Source organism: Eleutherodactylus coqui, chromosome 4 (genome assembly GCF_035609145.1).
Source record: "Eleutherodactylus coqui strain aEleCoq1 chromosome 4, aEleCoq1.hap1, whole genome shotgun sequence".
Taxonomy (NCBI): domain Eukaryota; kingdom Metazoa; phylum Chordata; class Amphibia; order Anura; family Eleutherodactylidae; genus Eleutherodactylus; species Eleutherodactylus coqui.
In genome coordinates, this window is record NC_089840.1 from 259,026,579 (window position 1) to 259,048,686 (window position 22,108).

The window sequence follows — 22,108 nt, forward strand, 5'->3', positions numbered from 1 at the left end:
CGTTCCTGAATCCACAGCAGATCAGCTTGAATAAAGTAGTCCACACACAGAACGCAGAACGGTCCCGATTCTTGTAGAAAAAGTAGTCTTGTTCTTTTACTTCAACGTCTTTTTCAATCAACAGAACAACAACAACTTGTACAGTATTACATTATTATTAGTAGGCTTACATTTCTTGCCCATTTTCCTTTAACTCGTGCAGTTCAGCTTTCCCCCGTTATTACATCCACAGTCTCAGAGATCCAACAGATAACTGGACGGACTCTAAACCCCTTTCACACTTGTGGTTAACACCAGGCGGTTACTCACTGCTATCGCATGACTTGTGGTTTCTGAATAGGAACATGTGGTTCGCAGCATGTCCTGGGTTCCAAAACCCTAAAAAGGGCAAACTTCTATAAGGAGGGACTCTGCCATGACCGACCTGACAGGAGCAGCAGCCCATCTCTCTATCTCCATCGCTCAACCAACTCCAGCTCTCTACTCACAACACATCACGCACACACCAGCCAATACACAACTAGACAAATTGGTCCATTTTTCAGACGTTAATACAAATGCTGACTCCTACCACATGACAATGACACAAGACATACATAAAAGCATGCATTCTAAAATGCTGGAGGGGACCACAAACTCTGGGCCACTACACATACTGCAGGGAAGCCTCCACCTCTCACCGACTGCAGCATCTAAGGCGTTAACTGTGATCACAGCCAACTCTAATTGATAGACCCTTACATTATACAGTTGGGAAGAGGGTTAAATACACAATGCTGCCAAAATGCAAACAATGCATCAAATCCAAGCCTACAGCAATACAGTCACCATAGACGGCCACTGCTGGTAGTATGGGTTGTGCTCCATGAGTAAACATGGCAGAGTCCTAGGATGCCACAATGCAGCTAGTGTACCCACAGATCTGCCCCAGGAAGTTCTATTAATCTAGTAAGGAAGCATCGAGCAGCATACAGCATCCAAGAGCAACAGACCATGGGAATTGTTGAAGCGTGTGATGTTTGAATCTCTCGTGTGTGTAATAGACCAGGGATGGAGAATGGAGGCAAACTGCTTCTGGAAGTGACATCCGTAGGAGAACTCTGTGCCGGGAGTTTCATGAAGGGTTTTCATAGTTGAGCGGTTGCATACAACCCTTAAAAGGGCCACTACGATTTTTTTTTTTTTATCAATTCCTTACATAGAATAACTATCAGTATATATAAGTGAGCTAGTGTTACCATGGTTAGTTAGTTATTTCTTTGGTTCTGAGACTCCCAGACGCTTTTCTCAGATGGTCAGGCCTGAGATCACATGACCAACTCAGATTGACTCGGTGGTTATAGGTTCTTAAATTTAAGTCAGTTTGTGAGATCCATGTAATAGCATCAACCACAGAAACTGCCTTGAGGGGGACACATACACTCCTAACAGTTACTGCTGATGATCACACAGGTATAATAGAGGAGAGCACAGCTCACCCTCCTGACTGTGTATACTTCTATATTTACCTTAACAAAAACAAAAAAGCTACAGCCCATAGAAGGTAATGATAAATAAACGGTTCTCCCACCAGGCAAAAAATGATATAGCCTCTAGTTAATGCATCATGGGAAATATGTGAAAGTAAACAAAATCTCATTCTCAAGATGATGCCTGATAAGTAACAGAGAGGGGGCTGCACCGCCTGGGAGTGGCTGGGATATACAGAAGACCTCCAAAGTGACAGGCAGTCAGGTGAGGGGGGTGGGGTAGGGCAAGGATGAAAAAATGGATTTTCACCAGAGTTGCCCTTTAAACTCACCCTGTTCAATGCCAAGCAGCTGCTGGAGTGAAGTAAAGCAGTTGGCACTAGACTCTGGAAAGGTAAATCACATTTCAGTGGAAGGCTGACGGCAGAGTCTGAGTTGGGTGAATATAGAGTGAATGCTATCAACTAATATTGGGTGGAGTAGACATAAAAAGTTATAGGGCCATTTTCAGGGGATGTCACCTTTATTTCCAGTGAAGGGTAATATACATTTGACACATACAGCTTTAGAGACTGTTTTTCCTGCTTAGGTCTATAAAGAGATGGTCGCAGAGATGAGTGAGCATGCTCGGCTAAGGCAGTTACTCGAGTGACTGTTCTCAAGTAACTGCTTACCGGTCCGAGCCGGGGGGGGGGGGGGGTGATCCCTCTTCCCCCCGCTGCCACCCCCTGAGCCTGCTCGAGCAACTGCCTTATCCGAGCATGCTCGCGCATCTCTAATGGGTTGGTGTGACTGCTCAGAGGTTTGAACTCAACGTCAGCCAACACTTTTAGGATGGATGAGATCAGAGTACAAGATGACCTCCTCTGCCCACATCGGGGCCTGACCTCACAAATCCTACTTTAGCTAAATGGGTACAAGTTCCTGCAGACACGCTCCAAAATCTTATGGAAAGAATGGAGGCTGTTAGAGCCACAGAAGGGGCCCAACTCTATAGTCTTGGAATTGGGATGTCCAACAAGCCTGTATAGGTGTAATGGTCAGATGTCCTTGTACTTTTGGCCATACAGGTAACCTCGTCTATGGATTGCGAGGTCTTATCGCTGGAGCAGCCAATAGCGTTCCATAGTTATTCCGGGTGGTGTTAGCCTAAGTTCACACGGGGCAGAATTTCCGTGTGGAAAGTCAGCATGGCAGTTCCACATGCGGCTCCTTTTGGTGCAGCCATTCTGCTGAAATTCAGTCCTGTGTGACCCCAGCCTGCTGTACATCCTCTCAGAATCACTGTAAGAAAAAAATAGTTCACGGGCGACATCACACAGATTCCGTCCATGTCTGACACTGGCAGAACTCGTATAGAAAATGAACCTATTTTAATGGGTTAATTCACATGAGCGAAAATATGATTTTTCAAACTTGAACCATCAGTCTGCACGGAAATAGGACATGCAATATTATAGAATGAGCGATGTTTCACTAAGAGTCTGGCACCTCGCACAGCACACTGATGGGGCCAAAAATGTCAGGCACACCTTCCTCTTGGCTGCGTGTGTACAGCCTTACGCTGCAGCGCTTTGTCTTTAGCGTTACATAGTTGGCGTTTTCCTCTTTCCATCAGTCCCAGAAGATAATGGTTGTGTGATAATCAGTCTACAGGATGGTCACACTTGGCAGAGTTACAAAAAGGCAATACAAATCTGCCCTGTAGCCCTAAGCTGGACTCACTGCGCAGTTTTGGGGTATTTTGTTTTATTTTTTTTTTAAATAAAAGCCAGAAGTGGCTTCAAAATTAATAGGAAATAAAAAAGGAAGGACTTCAACTTCTCCTTCCTGCTGATCCACTTCTGGCTTTGGCTTACACAGCATCGAAGATAGATTCCAGCCCTACATAAGAGAAGCCAGGGGGCGCTCCGCACAGTAATAGAAATTTTATTACAAAAAGCACCATTAGAAAAATACATTAACATTTCAAGTCCAAGACTGTAAATTGAGGTATTGGACACTCCTGTGTAAGTCAGTCTGAATATTCATGTCCTATGGAGCGGAGGTACGTGGGTAGGTACACAAGATCTGGGAACGGCGGAAAACGGGAGACGTTTTCTTTTCTACACCTCAAGGGGAAAAAAATTGCTGAAAAGTAAAAACATCAGTAATCTAGAAGATAAATAGAATTTACATTGTAGATTTGCTACCTGTAGAGCTTCAGTTTGATAACCAGCAATTATACCCTGTGTAAGCCAGTGATACGAAAGCTGTATGCAAGCCCTCTTCCCCATATCTAAGGTTAGCCAGACATCCTCTGGCACATGCGATCTATTGCTTTGCTATTGGCATCAGGTTTTTCCAAGAGCCAGTCATTTTACCTGTGTGCCAGCCACAGATGCCCATCCACACGCTACTCCTTGGCGGTCTGCCTTGGTAGGTGGATGCCAGACCTACACTGAAGCCTGATGTATTGGACTTGCATAAAGTCTGCCACCCAGGTACTTGGTGAGGTGCCCGGTGTAAGAACATAGAATTGTGCATTATTCTTGGGCCTGCATCACGATCAACTGGTCACTCAGTAACTATGAGGCCGCCCCTGATGTGTACCTTCCAAGACTGAAGTAATCACCCCGGAGGTGGTACAGGACCACCTCCACAATCCAAGCCCACAGACAGAGGAGTCTATTTTCTGCTCATATTTAGTCTGCATTAAATTCATGTGTTCAGTCAGTATAAAATACAATGGGTCCACACGAGCAGGAAAATAAAAAATGTGTAGTATAAAATTGGGCGGGGGTGTGACTTAAATCTGGAACATGTGAGATTATGCTGCGGCTTTTCACCTCTACAAGTAAGCTGGTAAAATTTGGGTCAAAATCCGTGTGGATGTAGCCTAAAGTGGTATTCCTCCATGTTCTGCGGCCAGCGGTGGATGGGGTCGGCTAGTAGTGTGCTGCGCTGATTAATAGAGTGGTTCCCCTTCTACTACTTTCATATACCATACCAGCACATAAACAGGTTTGGTGAAAACAATACCCGACTAAGAATGTGGTTACTTCGGTTTTCTTCGTCTATCATGTAATTTTGTTTCAACGTTAACCCCTTTAGTGGCACGACCCGGAAGATCTCCGGGGCTTGATGCAGTGACCATGCAGGTGAACCCCGGAAGATTTCCGTGGACAGCTCTAGTGCTGAAATGTGCAGAGCACTGAGCTGTCCTCTAAAATCTTGGGGGGGGGGGGGGGGGGGGGGTTTACTGCATACTCAGTGCAGCAAGCCCCGGATATTTCCCTTCCATAATACCAACTGTCAAAGCAGTACAGTACTTTTAAATACTTGCGAGATTAAATTGCATTGTTGACTCATTTAAAAAACCTGCCCTGTGAGGCCTGACATGGTAATAATAAACCTGCCACTGAAGGGGTTAAACCATTCATTGTGAGAAATTACAATAAAAAGGGACACCTGGAAGAAGGCAAGTATTTTCCCACAAGTTCCTGCGCTTTTGCGTCCGAGCGCTCCTGCTCCGGCGACCATTTTTGGCCCTTTCTGGCAGCTGAAGACGGCCCTATTTGGAGCTTATATAGCGCTCTATGGGACGGTCTGCTGCCAGAAGGAGCCGCAAATGGCCAACAAAAGCAGGAGCGCTCGGAAGTAAAAGTGCAGGAACTCTTCAAAACGGGATTGCTCAGGATTAGAAAAACATGGCTGCTCTCTTCCAAAAACAGCGCTACCCCTGTCCATGGTATTGCAGCCTAGTCCTATTCCTTTTAATGGAACTAGGCTGCAATACCACACACAACCCATGGACAGGGGTGACGCTGTTCTTAGAAGACAGAAGCCATGTTTTTCTAACTCTGGACAACCCCTTTAATAATATACGACACACACAGTCAAACCATAAAAGTGGCTACAAAGTACTTACATACTGGAAGCCGCGATCAACGCTTCTCTCCCTGGAGAGGCTGCACACACACGGATCTGAATAACCAAACGTGACACTTGTTATAGGAGCCGCTGCCCATTACAGCTTACGCACACTGGGGCATATTTACTAAGGGTCCTTTCAGGCGAGCCGCTTCTTGTTGGCTCTCGTGCCGCCTGTTTAGACAGGCAGATGCATCATTGGGTCGTACAAACGAGAAATTGTTCGGTTTAAGCCGCTCTCGTTCAGTCCCTCTCATTCACCGATACAGCGAATGTGAAGTCTGATTGGCGAATGAGCCAGCAATGATTTTTAGGTCTGCAGAAAATGGACAAACAAAATGAGAACGATTTCCGTTCGTTCTTGGCTCGCGGTTAGACCGAGCGATTATAATTAATAACGATTATAGTTCATTTTTGCTTGTTTGAATTTTTTTTTTGACGATTACACCGTGCAACACAATTTCTGTAACACATAAGCAGATAGGCGGCTTATAGTAACTTTAGTGCACTGAATTCAAATAGGATATCCGTTTTTTTCTGCCACGTAAGGTTTCCCAATTATGGGGAATAATGTCATCCAATTGCCGCTGTATTGTATTTGTTGGAAATCTGCCAATACAATTAATCCAATAAAAAGAACAAAAGTGATTGCACAACTACTTGCAATCACTGTTACATACCATGTACTGACTGAACACTATAAGGGTAGGTTTATGTGACATATAGGGGATGTTTCCACGTGGTGGAGACACTGCAGATCATCCAGCAATAAGCTCTAATTAATGAACAGAGCTTTTACAGGTCATGGGTTAGACTAAATAAAAGAATCAAAATCTGTAAAAGCACGATCTATCAAAGTAATGCATTATGTATCCAGCATGGTAAACGTTGTCCAAAAAAAGATTAAGAACTCCAGAAATGTGCTTTTTTTGGTCATTCTGTCGCCAAGAAAAAAAAAAAATGCAATAAAAAGCGATCAAAATATCGTACGTAATCCAAAATGGTACTAACGCAAACTAGACGACGTCCCGCAAGAAATCAGCCCTTACACAACTATGTGGATGAAACAATAAAAAAAAAAATTAAAAAGAAATGTAAAAAAAAGTCATTGCGCGCAGATGGCGGCAGAAAAACAAAAAAATAAATTAATGTCTTTGAGAAAAAAAAAAAAAAAAAATTGTACAGCAAAAAACTACCCCGTTTCCCTGAAAATAAGTCATACCCTGAAAATAAGACCTAGCATCATTTTCCAGAATTTTTGAGGATGCTTGAAATATAAGCCCTACTCCAAAATTAAGCCCTGCTAACAGTTAATTAAAAAAAAGTCAATTTAGTGTCCAGGCAGCTATACATGTAAAAAAAGTTATATTTTTGTTCAAAAAGGTTTAAGACACTGTCTTATTTTGGGGGGAAACATGGTATATAAGTTTGGTATGATCATTTTATTCTATGGGTCATTAGGATTACTATCATTCATGTCATTTTTGTTGCAGTTTGTGCGCCGTAGAAACAAGACGCACCGAAAGATGGCGGAATTTCCATGTTTTTTTCCCCTATTGCTCCACTTAAACCTTTTTTAAAAAATGTTCTGTACATTATATGGTACATTAAAGAGTAATAATAAAAATACAACTCCTCCTGCAAAAAACAAGCCCTCATACGGCTACATTAATGGATAAATAAAAAAAAAAAAGTTACACTTTTTTAAAAGGAAAAAAAAGAAGCTTGTCACTAGGGGGTTAAATAAGTTGAATGAGACGTGCGGCTATTATTCAGTTTTACCAGTGTAATCAGCAGGTTTTAATTTTACAGAAACATAAAAAATTTTAAAAATTTGTTGCACAGTGTAATCGCTCCGTCTTGGGCGTTCCAGACATATGCCCAATGTTCCCCGTCACTGCCCAACTTCTTGAAGAGGTGTAGGCGCTGGTTGCATCTATGCGTACTCGTACCATCAATGTGAAGGTTATTTCGCTTCTAGAACAAATGTAACTTTCCTAGTAACCATTGTGACTTCTCACCTGTAGGCGACTCCATTTATATCCACGTTGCCCCCTATCTGATCAACTGTAGGCCACTGTGTTGTTGTTGATGCCACTAAAAATTCTTTGTTCACGCAGTTTCTGAGACTGTCTGGAATTCGACCTTGTAGAGAATTGAAATCAGAATTATCAGCTCATCCACACCTTAGGAGCCTGAAAATAAAAAAACTTCCCTTGCTAGACTATTTCCTGCCACAAGGAGGCAGTAGAGAAGGAATAACCAAGTGAAGTAGGCTTGTATAAAACACACAACCCCACTTGACCTCTACTCCATAATGTCCGACACATGAGATACTTACAAGCAAATATCCTGACTACCCTGAAAATTAAAAGCTTTCCAGGCAGCACCAGCTGTCAGTGCCGGGATACACTGGGGCCGGAGTGAAAGCCGCTGCTCCGACCCCTGTGTAGTGGCCAGCGCTTGTAATTGTGAGCACAGCTCTCATCAAAATCAATAAGAGCTGCACTTGTAATTGTGAGCACAGCTCTCGTCAATTACAAGTCCCAGCCACTACACAGGGGTCGGAGCAGTGGTTCCACCCCATCTCTGATGTATCCCAGCACGGACAGCCAGCGCTGCCTGGATACCCCCTTTAGCCCCGAACTCATTCTGGTCCTAGGCCTAGGGGAACAAGGTTTCTCCTTGTGGAGACCACCAAGTTGGCATAGGTAGTCATGTAGGCTGTGCAAGGCTAAACCCACCTCAAAAAGCTTCTCATCCAGTCAACCAGTACTCTGCTCTGACCAGGGACAGCTTTCCTTATAGAGAAGAGTCTGGTTTGGCTCATAGGCCAGGTTGTGTTTCAAGGCCTGTTAAAGGGTTGGACATTTGGATAGCAACCCAATTAGCCATAGGTGGCAGCAAGGGTCCATTTAGATGGGGCAAATGATGCCCGACACTCATCCTGCGTGTCCTCGCTCACGGGAGCTAGTAGTGCTGGCTTGCTCACAGAGCGGCCAGCAGGGAGGGGGGGGGGGGGGGGAATGTCTGCAGAAGATTTCTCTCCTCTCGCTCCCCTGCCCCTCTCCATTGACTTAACATAGCAGCCGTTCAATATTGAAAGGCTGCTATGTATACTGAGCGATAAGCTCATCATCCATAATTTATGCAGCATAAATTATGGACGATGAGCTGATCATTCAGTGTAAATAGCAGCCTTCAGTACTGAACGGTCGCTATGTTAAGTCAATGGAAAGGGGCGGTGGGAGCGAGAGGAGAGAAAGGTCCTCCTGCTGCCCCCCGCTGTGAGCAAACTATACTAGCTCCTGTGCAGCAGCATGAGAACAAGTATGTGCAGGGATGAGCGTCGGGCATAGTTTGCCCGACATTCGGCCCGTCGAAAAGGAACTTAAGACAATTTTCTTCCCCCAGGATTACTTACATATTCTGTCCCTAAAGTAGTCTCCTCACAGGGGTTTTCTGGAAAATGCAGATCTGGGATGTTTATGTAGGGTTGTTATGACACCGCCTTCTCTGATAATATGGGCATAAGCATTAGGCTGTAAGCCAGCATGGGGCACTCCATGCATCTGTGTCACTGGCACACTTTACATGTCTTCTCTGTATGCAAGTACACCCAGATAGAGATGTCGGATTGCTGTAAAACTCGGCCTGCAGTTATGCATCAAGCGGATAAGGGATTACAACTATAGTCCGATTAGATGAAAGGTCTTACCACCAGATGGTATAAAAGTGCTTCCCCATTGCCCAATAAAAAGGCTCTCGGAGGCGACTTTTGTGTAGTGGACCTTGTGTTCAGAAATCACCGACCACTAGATGCCTCTATGGCGCTCGAAGACCCTTTGCCCAGTTAGACTTTGAGAGGGGCTCCTAATTATAATGAGAGAAGCTGAATGGGCGTTTCGGTGAATTTCCTGCCATCTAGGCCGGTCTGACCAAGTTGTTAGGTGTCGGGAGCAGCGGATACGTGAGGGCACGATCACACGGCGAACAGGCTCCAGACACCTGGATAGTCCGCCAGTTGAGAGGATCATTTGATCCACAGACTAGCACATCGAACAGTTTCATTGTCCACCATCTAGACACAGGTGGCACCTTCATTACAGACCTGTTAAGTGTCTGGAAATGGTTCGGGGGAGAGAGGGAAGAAAATTTGCTGTCATGGCGCCCAATACGTATCCTGCCATGAACACACCAACAGTGTTAACTACATCTACAGAAGTATCGTGAACAAGAAAACTGGACTGCTATGGGCTGGAACAGTCTGATCCTTAGCGACTAATCTGAGATCTGTTTGGGAGCCAAGAACAGTCGTGTTCAAGTATGAATCCCGTTCTCTGATTTGTGTTCCACAGAACTTGCAATTAGCTCTCCAATGCAAAAATTCTAACACACAGGAAAAAAAGTTGACAGAAGTTTGGCTTTGCTGACACCAACTTTTTGTATCTTTCAAAATAGGAAACCTTTTGTGTTGCTATTGACTTCTGTAGAAGAATAGATCTTGCTTTCTGCTTACAATGGAACAGAAACGAGCCGGCATCACTTCTGTGTCCTGCTGCGTTGTGTCTGATACTTTAGCTCTGCAGGTTTGCTATTGTATTAGTCAGGGAAAGAAATTCACTGATGCCCATTTTCTCCCCAGAACACAAGCGCAGGACAGCTGAGCGCGTACTTCAGAACTGCATATAATAGAGCAGATCTTTGATTTCTGGAGGCCTGTAAATATATCCCGGGAGGAGGAAAATGAATGTGAATGATGCCGAATGTCCCAACAGGACTGTACAGGTGAAAGAAAGGATTTAAAAGCTCATTTCCCATCTTGCACAGTGATGGCAAATTGCTAGGGAATGCCATTACGTTATGATCCGCAGGAGTCTAACCTCTGGGACCCCCACTGTGACTGAGAATAAAAGGGGCCGCAGGGTGGATTTAGCCCTATGTCCCATTCTAAAGTTTTCCCTGCACTGCAGCACTTGCAGCCGCCCGACAGTTGGCACCATTCTGGGGGTCCCCAAAGGTTGCAAACATGCAAGGCTGAAACAGTGAAGGGGATGTAGTGCTACACTAGGGACTATGTCCCCTTCATTCTGAGGTTCCCAGAGGTCAGATCCCCACCGATGGTGCATCACTAGGATATTCCACAGATTTATCATCACTTCAAGATTTTAACTAGTAAAAACAAATCCTGCGGGTCCTCGTTGTTCCCCAAGGTCCGCTGTTGGGTTAATGTCTACAGGGAAATCATAAGCTCTATCAAATAAAATCTGAGCCATTGCAGGGAGCAGCTAACAAACACCTTTATGGGTTGACTTGGGTCAATTTTGGGTAACATTTATTCTAAACATTAGACGCTAGACCAAATGGAAGATGCATCCTCTAGAACATCTATATGGATTAACAGTGCAAGGACAAAGGCGGCCTGATGACAAGGGTGTACGTATGATAGAGGCAGACCACGCGACTGCTATGGGGTCCATGGAGATGGGGTGGTCCAGCTCTGAATGCATCATCCCTATTGCGACTGGGTAGCAAGACGACATGTAGGACCAGGACCTTCCTCCAAAGAGGAACTGCACTGTTAGCAAGCAAAGTGGTGGGCAAGTGGCACAAGACTCATTTTAAAGGGCATGGAATAGGTAAAAACACCAGGCACTCCTGTCCTTTGTGGGGTGGCCATAGCAGTCACTGTAAGGGGGGCTCCGTTAAGTTTTTGCTATAGAGCCCCATGTCTTTTATGTACATCACTATCTGATGAGATATTTTAGGTTTTGGGTGGAGCGGTGCCTAACAGAGGTTGACCGTTGCAGATAATGCCTAGTTGCATGCAATAATAGTATTTGCTCAAATGGATGTAATAAAGGGGAGTGCCCCCTTGCTCGGGGATTCCCCTCTATTAATCTGAGCCAACAAGCCCTTTAAAAAGGTTTTATACCGCTAAACCTCTGTTTATGCTGATTGTATATATTTTCCACATTGAAGACTATGCGGCGGTGGCCTTACCTGTGACAGCTCTGCGCATCTCGGTAGCTGCAGCTTCTCTCATCTCCAGGGATGCCTGCTCGCTGTACCATGCTGTATGCGGAGTGCTGATCAGGTTAGGGACATCTTTAAGTGAACCCTGAGCGAACCTACAAAGTACAATAAGTTAGGTCATCAACAATCTTCAGTACTCTTACCTAGTAAATGTATAAGGAACTCTGCACAAAATGTACAAGGAGCTCACAGTTGGACCCTCACACAATGATGGCATAGACCTTCGTGACCCCCCCCCCCCCCCCCCCCAACCCCTATAGACTTCTGGGATGACATAATGGTTCTCACACGGTATGTATAGGAGTTGAATAAGCAATACTCACGTGAACGGTTCAGACTCGTGAACGTCTAGAGCTGCTCCTCTAATTCTGCCCTCCTTCAGTGCCTGAGCCAAAGCCTTTTCATCTACTAAACCTCCACGTGCCGTATTCACCAGGAAAGCCCCCTGCCTCATCTGCAGAGAAAGCGCAGCCCATAGTTGTAAGGCTCGATGGGTTTTATAAACCTCTACTTATCCATCATTTCTATCTAATATTGGACATTGCTTTTGCACAGGCACAACTAATAGCAGCAGTGGAAAAATCAAGCTCTACTCAAGGCGGACTGAAACTTAAACTGCACTGAATCTGAAAAGGACATTTAAATTTGTTTTTTGTTAAAACTTTTTCCTTTACTTTGGGAAAATGTAAGCAGCCATCTATATATAATAAATCCTACAATATTCCCGATTTTAAACTGGCCAAAAGCCCACAACTGACCAGTCTCTGTTTCTGCAATTAAATTGCTAGCTTTGCTGTATAGACTTGGACATGGTCAGCAGAGCAGCATTGATTTTAGAGGATAGCTCTTTTATACTGTTGGAAATTTAGATACTAGGATGGTAAGGGTCCTTTTTAGATGGAAAGAGTGGACCGGAGATCTATTCTGGTCACAGAGAACAGATAGTCCTTCATAGATGAATGATTGTCTGTTTGCAATGGTCTATTGTCGTTTTTTCGTTAAGTGTAGGCAGGTATAAAAATCAAACGATAAGCGACCAAATCATTGTTAGTCGTTCAGTTGCCGGCAGCATTTACACTGAATGATTATTAAGGTTTCGCTCTGTGCGTAAAGACCCCAATGATAAACACAGATCGGCTCAGGATGCAGATTTCGTCCCACTCCCTGCTTTCTGGGGATGGGGCGTACTGGATTACTTCCGGGAGACCATTAAGGTACCTTTACATGGAATGACTGTCGGGCACACAACTGCCCAACAGCCATCCCAACGACTATCACTCCTATAAAAAAGGTACCTTTAGTCTAGTGAAACTTTACGTTCCATAAACGCCCATTTAATTTGGCTGTAAGAACGCACCCACCCTGCCGCTCCCTCTATACAGGAAGAAGGGGCGCGTCTCCAATATTGGCAACTTTGTCAATTTCTATATTATGGAAACTGTCGGTAAAAGTCTAGAATTGACAACTATACATATGTTGAATATTATGTCATGAGGTGGAAGAAATGGCTGTTCTATTCTTTCTTTGTATTGGTCATTGATGAAAAGCGGTTGCATGCAAATTTGCAGATTGGAGGGAAGACGCAAAAAATAAGCAGATGAATAAATAACCCCTGTAGCCCCAGATACCACCTGAGGAACAAAATTGCTGGACACACAAGTACTAAGTCACAAGGAGAAAGAGGCAGCAGTCAAATAGTAATCACTCCACTTCTCGGCGTGGATTCACGCGGGCGATATTCCTGCGAGAATTCTGCCAAATTCTGGGATGGACAGAACTCGCACGAATAAAAAAAAAACTAAAAAAAAAACTCATTCAGTTGGGTCAGGGTTAAAAATCGCGATTGCATGGCATGTCTTTCTTTGCAGAAAACCACTGACAGCATCCATTACTATGCAGCTCCTCAACGTGTCCAATCTAATGTGACGGCTTATGTAACCCTGCAGAAGAGCAATGGATGACTGCAAGCGCTAAATTACCATGAAGAAGCGTCCGTGACAGACACGCAAGGTGGACATTTACCTGCTTGATCGTGAAGTCGTTAATGAGGTGGTGGTTGTGTTCATTCAGGTTACAGTGCAGAGACACGCAGTCGCTTTGGTAGAGCAAGTCCTGCAGCGTGTACACCCTCTGCACCCCCAGCGAGCGCTCCGTCCCGTCCTGCAGGTATGGGTCATAAAAGAGAACATTGAAGCCAAACACCTTGGCCCTCACGGCCACTGCCTGTCCTACACGACCTGCGAGAGAAATATCACCGGGAGAGAGGTCAGCGGAGCCATACTGGCCACATACAACACGCCGCTAACAACGTACAAATGGCTCTAACATAAACGACACTGATCCATATGCAGAATATTGGGGCAAAAGGGAGAAGTTGGACCGGGAACACATGAGATGGAATGGAGAATGAACTTCCTAAACTAACTTCTGCACAATTCATGAGGCACAACTGACCCTCGGGAGTCAACTTCAGTGCCCGAGGGCAGCACAATCTGGCGGTGGGTTTTCAGATAGATGTCAACTAAGTGTTCTGTCTACAGCAGTTTAGCTAATTATGTGCAGTGAGTGCTAAGAAGATCTAATCTGTAGAGTACAGGGGATTAGAGATTACGGACAGAAAGCCACTCTGGTCACAGCTTACATCTGACAGTGCCAAGAAAATATCAAGGAGGGAAGAGAAATGACCAAACACCAAATAGTAACGTAGTAATGTAGAATATACAAAGTTGAACTAATGAATGTCAATAGTAGAACCAGATGGGTATATCTAACACCGGAAATATCCATTAGCCTATATTTGGGGACAGACTGATCGAAAGTTCAAGATTTTTTTTTTCTACCCAACTCATCCATTTTAAAATCACATGTTCAGGTTCCTCAAGTTCAAGAAAGCGGCGTGACTATATTTAATCTGTTTGGCGTCACGTGGCGCACATGACCTGGTCTACCGCATTTAACAAATCTTCCTTACACTTTGTTGCAATACTATATTTATAATTCAAGAGCGTTGGTCGCCCAATGATCCGGGGGGGGGGGGGAACCTTCTTGGAAATACTTCTTTGCCCAAATCGGGCCGTGTGAAGGTGCTGATCACCCAATAAACGAGCAATCAGAGGGGAAAAAACATATGTTGTTGACAGCACATTTACCGGTGTGAATGGGGAGGGTGAGCCGTCGACAACTATGAAAAAGTATGAGGAGGGAACGATTGTATAAATGATCGATTGTCCCTTAGACTCTGTCAACCTCATTCATCAGCACTCCGCTTCAGCAGCAAATGGCAGGATGTAAAAAAAAAAAAAAAAAAGGACCCTAAAAGTGACCCTCTGGCCCTGGACAAAGATGGCCGCAATGCTTCTCTGGCTACCTGATGAAATGTGCATTCATTTGTATTATTAGTCTGATACACTTAATGCTACTTTAATTGGCCAGGACTGATCACATGAGCAGCAGGGGACAGTCAGAGCAGCATGTAATTCAGGGGTGTCACTCATTTTCACCGAGGGCCACATCAGCATTATGGTTACAAGGTTCTAGTCCAAAAGAAGTGGGGCTCATGTCCTCCCACCCAACACAGACACTTGGGGCACAATCCCCAGCCCACCAAACACAGACATTGTAGTCTGCAGCCAGCCTGTGTACCTTGAGTTTGACACACGTGATGTAGCGTTTGATAGCGTGCATCAGGGAGTCAAAAAATGATGCGGTCATCTTTGCTTGTCCAGGAGCGGAGGGTCACTTAAACACCACTATTCACTATAAGCCGTGGGAAGCGTGGACACTTTCTATAGACTCCCTTCTTAGCGATGGATAAAGCATTCACAAATTGCTCTACCCAATTAACGGAGACGCTGTTCAATCACAGTTGCATATTTACTTCCATCTCCTGTTCTGCACTGATCTCTATGAGGCAGATGAAGCTGAACATGATCAGTCAATGATGCTCCGCTTCCAGTCACCAACAGCAAGTACAACACTAAAAAGATAAAATTACTCACTGGAGCCCGGGTATACCTCTTCACTACCCTAAACTGTCAGAAATGTTACTTATACCCCCTCCCCAGCAGCGTAGGCTCAGTTTGTTCTGCAGGAAATGGACATATTTGGACAAATAGCGCTGGTTGTACTTCAAACGGCTGTAGTCCCAGTTCTATCAGGGCTGCCAACATGCTTTTATGTCATTTTAAAGCAAAGCTCAAGACACTTAGCAATAGTACCGATGGAACTGGAGATACATCTGTTTGAAGTGGGGTAGAGAATACCTAATTCACAGCTATTTCATTGTGTGTACAGAGCAGGAGGAGTGGGAGAGGGCAGTGGACAAGCAGGCAGTAGAGAATAGATCTGTGATTCTCCTGCCTGTCCCAGGGGAGGGGTAACATGGGAGTTTTATCCACATAATCACCCCTATCAATCAGAGATCATATCTGCTCATTGTCACATGTGGTGGGTCTTTTTTTAATGTATATCACCTCATCCATAACATCCTGTACTATAAAACATTGCATTATTTATCTAGCATTGTAAGTTTCTTAAGAAAAAAAAAAAGCCAAAACAACATTTTTGTCATCAGGTTTCCCCAAAACAGGAATAAAAACTAATCAAAAAGGTCATAAACCTCAAAATGGTAGCAATACACTTGCTAGTCAATTTAAGACTGCTGACGGCAAGGCTCCTGCTCTAACCAGCAGGTGCACAGAAACATCAGATCCAGGCAGTTTAACTTCTTACATGTCACAATCAATAGCAACTTCAGCATTTAAGCACATGACAGGGGGAGGGGGATCCCTCTGCAATCACACTGCGGCGTGTCAGTGTGTGACAAAGTACCAATGAGTTCCCATGGCAGCCAGAAGCCTAACAAAGGCCTCCACGTCCGCCATGTAACTCTGCCTATTAGACCCTGCCGCTGGTAAATTTTAGGATGCTGCTGTCATATACAGTGCATTCAACTAAGCCTAAGTAATGTAGTGTACTATTCTAGTGACCAAACTATCGCATCTTCAGGTTCCCTTGAGGGGCTAAAAAAATAGCATCAGGAAAGTTCAATAAAGTTTAAATTTAAAGAAAACCAGTTTAAAAAAGAAAAAAGAAAAAAGAAAAAAAAAAAACCGCCTCCCAAAAAACTGCAATAGACAGCAATCCCAAAGCCATATGTACCTCAAAACAGTACCAATTAATACTACAACCCTTCCTGCAAACAAGATCCGTTGCTGGAAAAATACAAAAAGTTATCGATCTTCGAATGCAGCGATGCAGATTCAATAGTTTTTCTTTAAAAATTATGTTTTTATTGTGCAAAAGTAGTAAATAATTAAATCTATGTAAAACTTAGCATCGCAGTAATCGTGCGGATCCAGAAAGTTATGTTATGGTTACAGAATGGGGAATGTTGCAAACACAGGACCCTAAAACAATGTCGGATTTCCTGAAGAGTTCTTCCATCTTACCCCCACAAAAAAAAAATTGGAATAAAAGTTCTACAACATACATGTACCCCTGAGTGGTGCCATTAAGACACAATTTTTTTTTCAATTTTTTTTTTTTTTTTTAAAGCCCACGTACAGCCATGTCCACAAGTTATCCCTCTTGCCATGCGATGATGGCAATCGCTTGATCCTTAAAGAGAACAATAGGCTCATCACCATACACAATCCATGTATTAGTCTGCACCACTCAGTAAAGCCATTGAAGTCTACATTTATCACTTACCAAATCCTATCAAGCCTAGAGTCTCCCCTCGGACACGAGCCGCCCCGGATGCCACCTCTCTTATCTGCTCCACGCTGTGCACCCTCGTGCCCTCCCGCAGCGCTTGGTACAACCAGGTGTTCCTCCGATATAGATTTAGGATATGACAGATTGTGGAATCTGCTGTCTCCTCCACTGCTGCTGAGGGGATATTACACACGGCCACTCCTAAAATACAGAAAGGGTCAGCAAGGGTGCACATTAAAAACACACAAAAAGCAACTCATTCACAACAGTTACATAAAAGGCGTTTTCCCACCTGACTCCTCAACTTTCAAATAGATCCACTTTAACAAACTGTCCCACTTCTAGTGATTGATGATCTTATCCTCAGGACAGTTATCAAAAGCACATAGGTGGTGGTTCACCATTCGGATACCCTGGTGGTCAACCATTTACCCCCTAAGCTGGCGTTTTAGTAACTAGAGCTGTTCTGCTGCCGAAATCGCAGGCTATGTTCCATTCAGTAGAATATGGACTCTCTGCCTTCAATACGAACCCAGAACACTGGTCCCAGGTGGTGGACCCCGACCAATCTACTATTTATGATGTATCCTGAGAATAGGTCCTCAATAGCTTAAAGTTGGAGAACTCCTACAGCATTCTTAAAAGCAGCTGGCCAGAGTTAATGGCCCTTTTCAGATTCCCATTGGCCCATGTCATAACACAACTGCAAGGTGCCAATGAGTCCAAAGGCAGTCCGAAGTCTAGTGAAGGCTCTCAGAGCTGTCATGTATTGCGGTCTACCAAACTCTGCCTGAAGCAGGGTTTAGTAAACCAATGTAAAAAAAATACAATATACTTCAATAGTATTGAAATATTGCATTATATTGTACAAGTGATTAGATGCCCTCTATGGGGACCAAAAAAAAAAAAAAGAAAAAAAAGTTTAACTAAATAAAATGAAGACTTCCAGCTTTCAAGTTAGAAAATAAAAATCGAATTAAAACAAAAAAGTTGATATCTTCGCATCCATAAAAGTCTGAAATATCAAAAAAAATTATTATACAGTGACCTGAAGGGTCAGAATTGCTGTAAAGTTTTTTTTGTAATCCCATCAAAGAAAAAAAAAAAAAGTTCTCACACTGCCTCAAAGAAAAAGTTTAAAAAAAAAAATTTTTAAAGACTTTTGTTGCCTCATTTCGACCCCCAAAACTTTTTTTTAAACTTTATATTTTGTAGAGGAAGTAAAAACATAATAAAGACTATATAAATTTGGTATCACCGTAATCATTGTGACCCAGTGAATAAAAAGTAACATCTAATTTTTTTACTAAGCAGTGAACACGGTTTGCTTTCTTTCCGGTTTCACCCGACTTAGGGAATGATTTGTAATTTTGGTACAAACCTTTCTATCCAACATGCCCATTGGTGGGGGTGTCCAGCGTCCCGTCCTTCTCACGGCAGGCTTTTTGCACCCCCCACAGTGAGGCTACATTCACATGGGCGAGCACAATGGCGCACTCGTCAACGTACGTTTTATCAGTGAATGCAAACAGTTTTTCATACAAAAACTGCCTTTTGTAAAATGGAGATCCTCAGACGCGCGTGAAACGGAAAGTACTTCCTATTGATTTCAATGGGAAAAATCACAACGCACACGGCATGTGATGTGTTGGACTGTCCCATTGAAAACAGGCAATGGCATTTCAAGAGACGCGAAAAATAGGACATGCAGCGATTTTTGTGCTTTTATATTTTTGAGGGGGAAAAAAAATATATATATAGCTTCTCTGTATGACTATTCAAAAGAATAACGTTAATAATCGTTTGAGTTTTGTGCGTCTCGCAATGTACAGAACTCGCACGAGTAGCCTGAGGAGGAGTATGAATGGAGTGATGGTCGCGCAAGCACGCTGCCACTTCATTCATTTTCAATGGGCCTGTGGAGATAGCGTTCCGGTATTTCCGCCAGCCCAACTGAAATGAATGTAGTGCCGACAGTGCATGCTCCACCAGCGCTCCATTCAATGTGACAGCGGGTGGGAGAAGCATCTGTTGCCCTCATCCACTCCCGGCTCGATTATTGCAACTCGTTGCTGATTGGCCTCCCCTGCACCAGACTCTACCCTCTCCAATCCATCCTGAATGCGGCAGCCAGGCTCATCTTCCTGTCCAGACGCTACTCGGACGCCTCTGCCCTGTGCCAGTCACTGCACTGGCAGCTCGTTAAATACAGAATTCAATTTAAACTCACTACCTTCATCCACAAAGCCCTCCACAGCGCAGCGCCCCCTATATTTCCTCCCTCATCTCAATCCATCAACCAGCCCGGGCTCTCCGCTCTGCTAACGAAACCAGATTGAGTGCCCCTTTAATTCGAACTTCTCATTCCTGCCTCCAAGACTTCTCCAGAGCAGCAGCGGTCCTCTGGAACGCACTACCAAAGGATACCCGGGCAATCCAGGACTCGCAGAACTTCAGGCGTGCTCTAAAAACGCACCTCTTCAGGGAGGCATACCGCATTCCCTAAACAAACCCCTCTGTACGCCGCCTGATAACAAGCTCCCTGACCTACTGACTGCAATCCCTGCTAGCCATCATAAACCGCTCCTGCAGTCATACCGATTCTGCCGTCACACAGCTAAATGTCTGACCATTGTCTGTGTATAGCATCCCTCACTCTCCACCCCGCCATACAGTGCACATCTCCAGCCCCTTTACCTTCTGTATCACCCCATTACTTGTAGTATGTAAGCTCGTTGGAGCAGGACCCGCACCCCTATTGTTTCCATCAATTGATTACTATGTAACCGCGGTTCTGTAATGTTTGTACTGTTGTCTTTCTGTATCCCCTGTCTATGTAAGCGCTGCGGAATATGTTGGCGCTATACAAATAAAGTTGTTTATTATTATTATTATTATCTCCACTGTAACAAGGGATCGGTGAGGCCCCCCCCCCCCCCCATGATCAGCAAGTTATCCCCGATCCTGTGGATAGGGCATAACTTGTAATTCTGGTACAACCCCTTTAAATAAGATTTTTAAAAATACAGCTCGCCACTCTAAAGACACGTGCCCAAATGTGGCGCACCCTACAGGCTGTACGTGGTGTAGACAAGTAGCACAGGAAAACTGCAATTTTCCAAGATTGCTACCGCTTGGTCAGCGTCAAGCAAAGTGCTGGTGAACGGAACATACAGTTTTAAACCTACTCTACCAATTAGCCTCTAAACTTCTAGTACCGACACAGCCCCCCCCCCACCACCACACCCCCACCCACCCCCTTCCTCCCGACGGCTCCACAGGAACAGTCTCTCCCCCTCCCCACTAATATCATATTCTTTAACATCCTGGAGTGCTGCTAGAACATGAAAAGTTGTTTCAGTGTCCAAAAGAAATTCTGCCTATTAAAATATCATGGAACTGAGAAAACAGCAAAGTGTAGATGGCTAAATTATTAAATGCTTTAAAGCAGGCAGGACCATCAAGGTGAATCTGTAATGATCGGAGAATACTAAATGCAGTAACATTACTGCGGTACAGGGTATTGGATTAGTCATAAAAAAGGTTTATTAATGTGACTGGAGAGCTATAGGACTACCAAGGAATAGATTTTATGCAGACATCATAGAAGGCTATGAAATATTCAGTAAGCAACTAATGTATTCCCAGGAAATTCCCTACATCTGTTACGTAGCAATGACACCATGATGAAATGTCCAGTGTAATGACCATCAGCTAGAGGGATCTGCAGACGATAAAAGCAGTCGACTTCTAGCATTCACCAAAAACCGTAAGAGTCTAAAGATTAGAGGGGGTTTCCTCCCACTTCTAGGCATTTTCAGACAGCTCTATATATTGTTTAGTGGCCTAGGTTGGTACTGCATGCTGAGTCATTCATTTTAATAGGATTCAGCCTATAGTACCAACATTGGCCACTATGCAATGTACAGAGCTGTTTGAAAAAACTAGAAGTGGGAGAACCCCTTTAAAGGGAACCAGTCATCATATTGTCACCTACCCGAAACAGTGATATAATGGGCATTTGCATAGTTACGCTGTTAACCATCCTGTGCCAAGCATACTTGTAAAGTGAAGGGATTTAGTTTTCCAACGAACAAGCAAATTATCTGTGATCGGTCAGATGGGCGTGCCGGACCATCTCAGGAGGCCTATATACATACCCAAACAGCGCCCACTCTGCTGCAGTCTACATCTCATGTACGCCTCAATGCTCAACGTGATCGGCACATGCACAGTTGGATTTCATTAATTAACCGATCACGTTGGTCGCAGTACGTGCAAGAGATGCTGCAGTGATGATGCGCACAGAGTGGGGCAGTGTTTGGGGACGTACGCATGCCTCGCAAGGGGGTCCAGCCTACCAAGGATGGTCCGGCACGCCCATCGGACCGATCACTGATAATTTGTATGCTCGGCCCAGGATGGTTAATAAGGTAACTAAATAGCGTTTATAGAAATGCCCATTACGTCACTGTTAATAGGTGAAAATATGGCGACCGGTTCCCTTTAAATAATGTAGCTGTAAAGTTACTTTACTACAAAGATACATACAGAGAAAACCCGAGGGGAGTCACACAGTCACTCCGCAGCACCTACCTAGATCTCCGGCTGCCTTGATGTCGATGTTGTCATATCCGCTGCCTATCCGCACTATGACACGAAGAGACTTAAACTTCTCCAAGTCTTCCCGTGTCAGTGTGATGGTGTGATACATCATGGCACCCACCGCTTCATTCAGCACCTACAACACAGGGATGGTCACAAGTCTTCTCAATATCATTTATTACTTCCAATGGCTCTTTCATATAGGTGTATGGAATGTAGCATTTTTACTGCGTGTATATACACGTATTTAGTGCGTAGCATTTTTTCTGCGCAGGTATTCACGCTCAGTCATGCTTCTATAGCATACACATTGCAGCATAATTGCCATAACTTTATTCTATGGGTTAGTACGATTACAAGGATACCAA

General features: G+C 44.2%; 1 protein-coding gene across 5 annotated transcripts in view; it reads right to left on the bottom strand.

The window, feature by feature from the left end:
• Positions 1-22,108, bottom strand: part of CTBP2 (C-terminal binding protein 2) — a 98,258-nt gene that overhangs the window by 4,177 nt on the left and 71,973 nt on the right. For all 5 annotated transcript variants that reach the window (XM_066601179.1, XM_066601177.1, XM_066601178.1 and 2 more), the window contains 7 exons: positions 21,732-21,876; positions 17,130-17,336; positions 13,440-13,654; positions 11,741-11,871; positions 11,385-11,512; positions 7,403-7,526; positions 5,380-5,435 (listed from right to left, as the gene is read on the bottom strand). In XM_066601179.1, coding sequence (XP_066457276.1) covers positions 5,396-5,435; positions 7,403-7,526; positions 11,385-11,512; positions 11,741-11,871; positions 13,440-13,654; positions 17,130-17,336; positions 21,732-21,876 — 990 coding nt within the window. In that variant the 3' untranslated portion in view covers positions 5,380-5,395. The remainder of the gene's footprint in view (positions 1-5,379; positions 5,436-7,402; positions 7,527-11,384; positions 11,513-11,740; positions 11,872-13,439; positions 13,655-17,129; positions 17,337-21,731; positions 21,877-22,108) is intronic.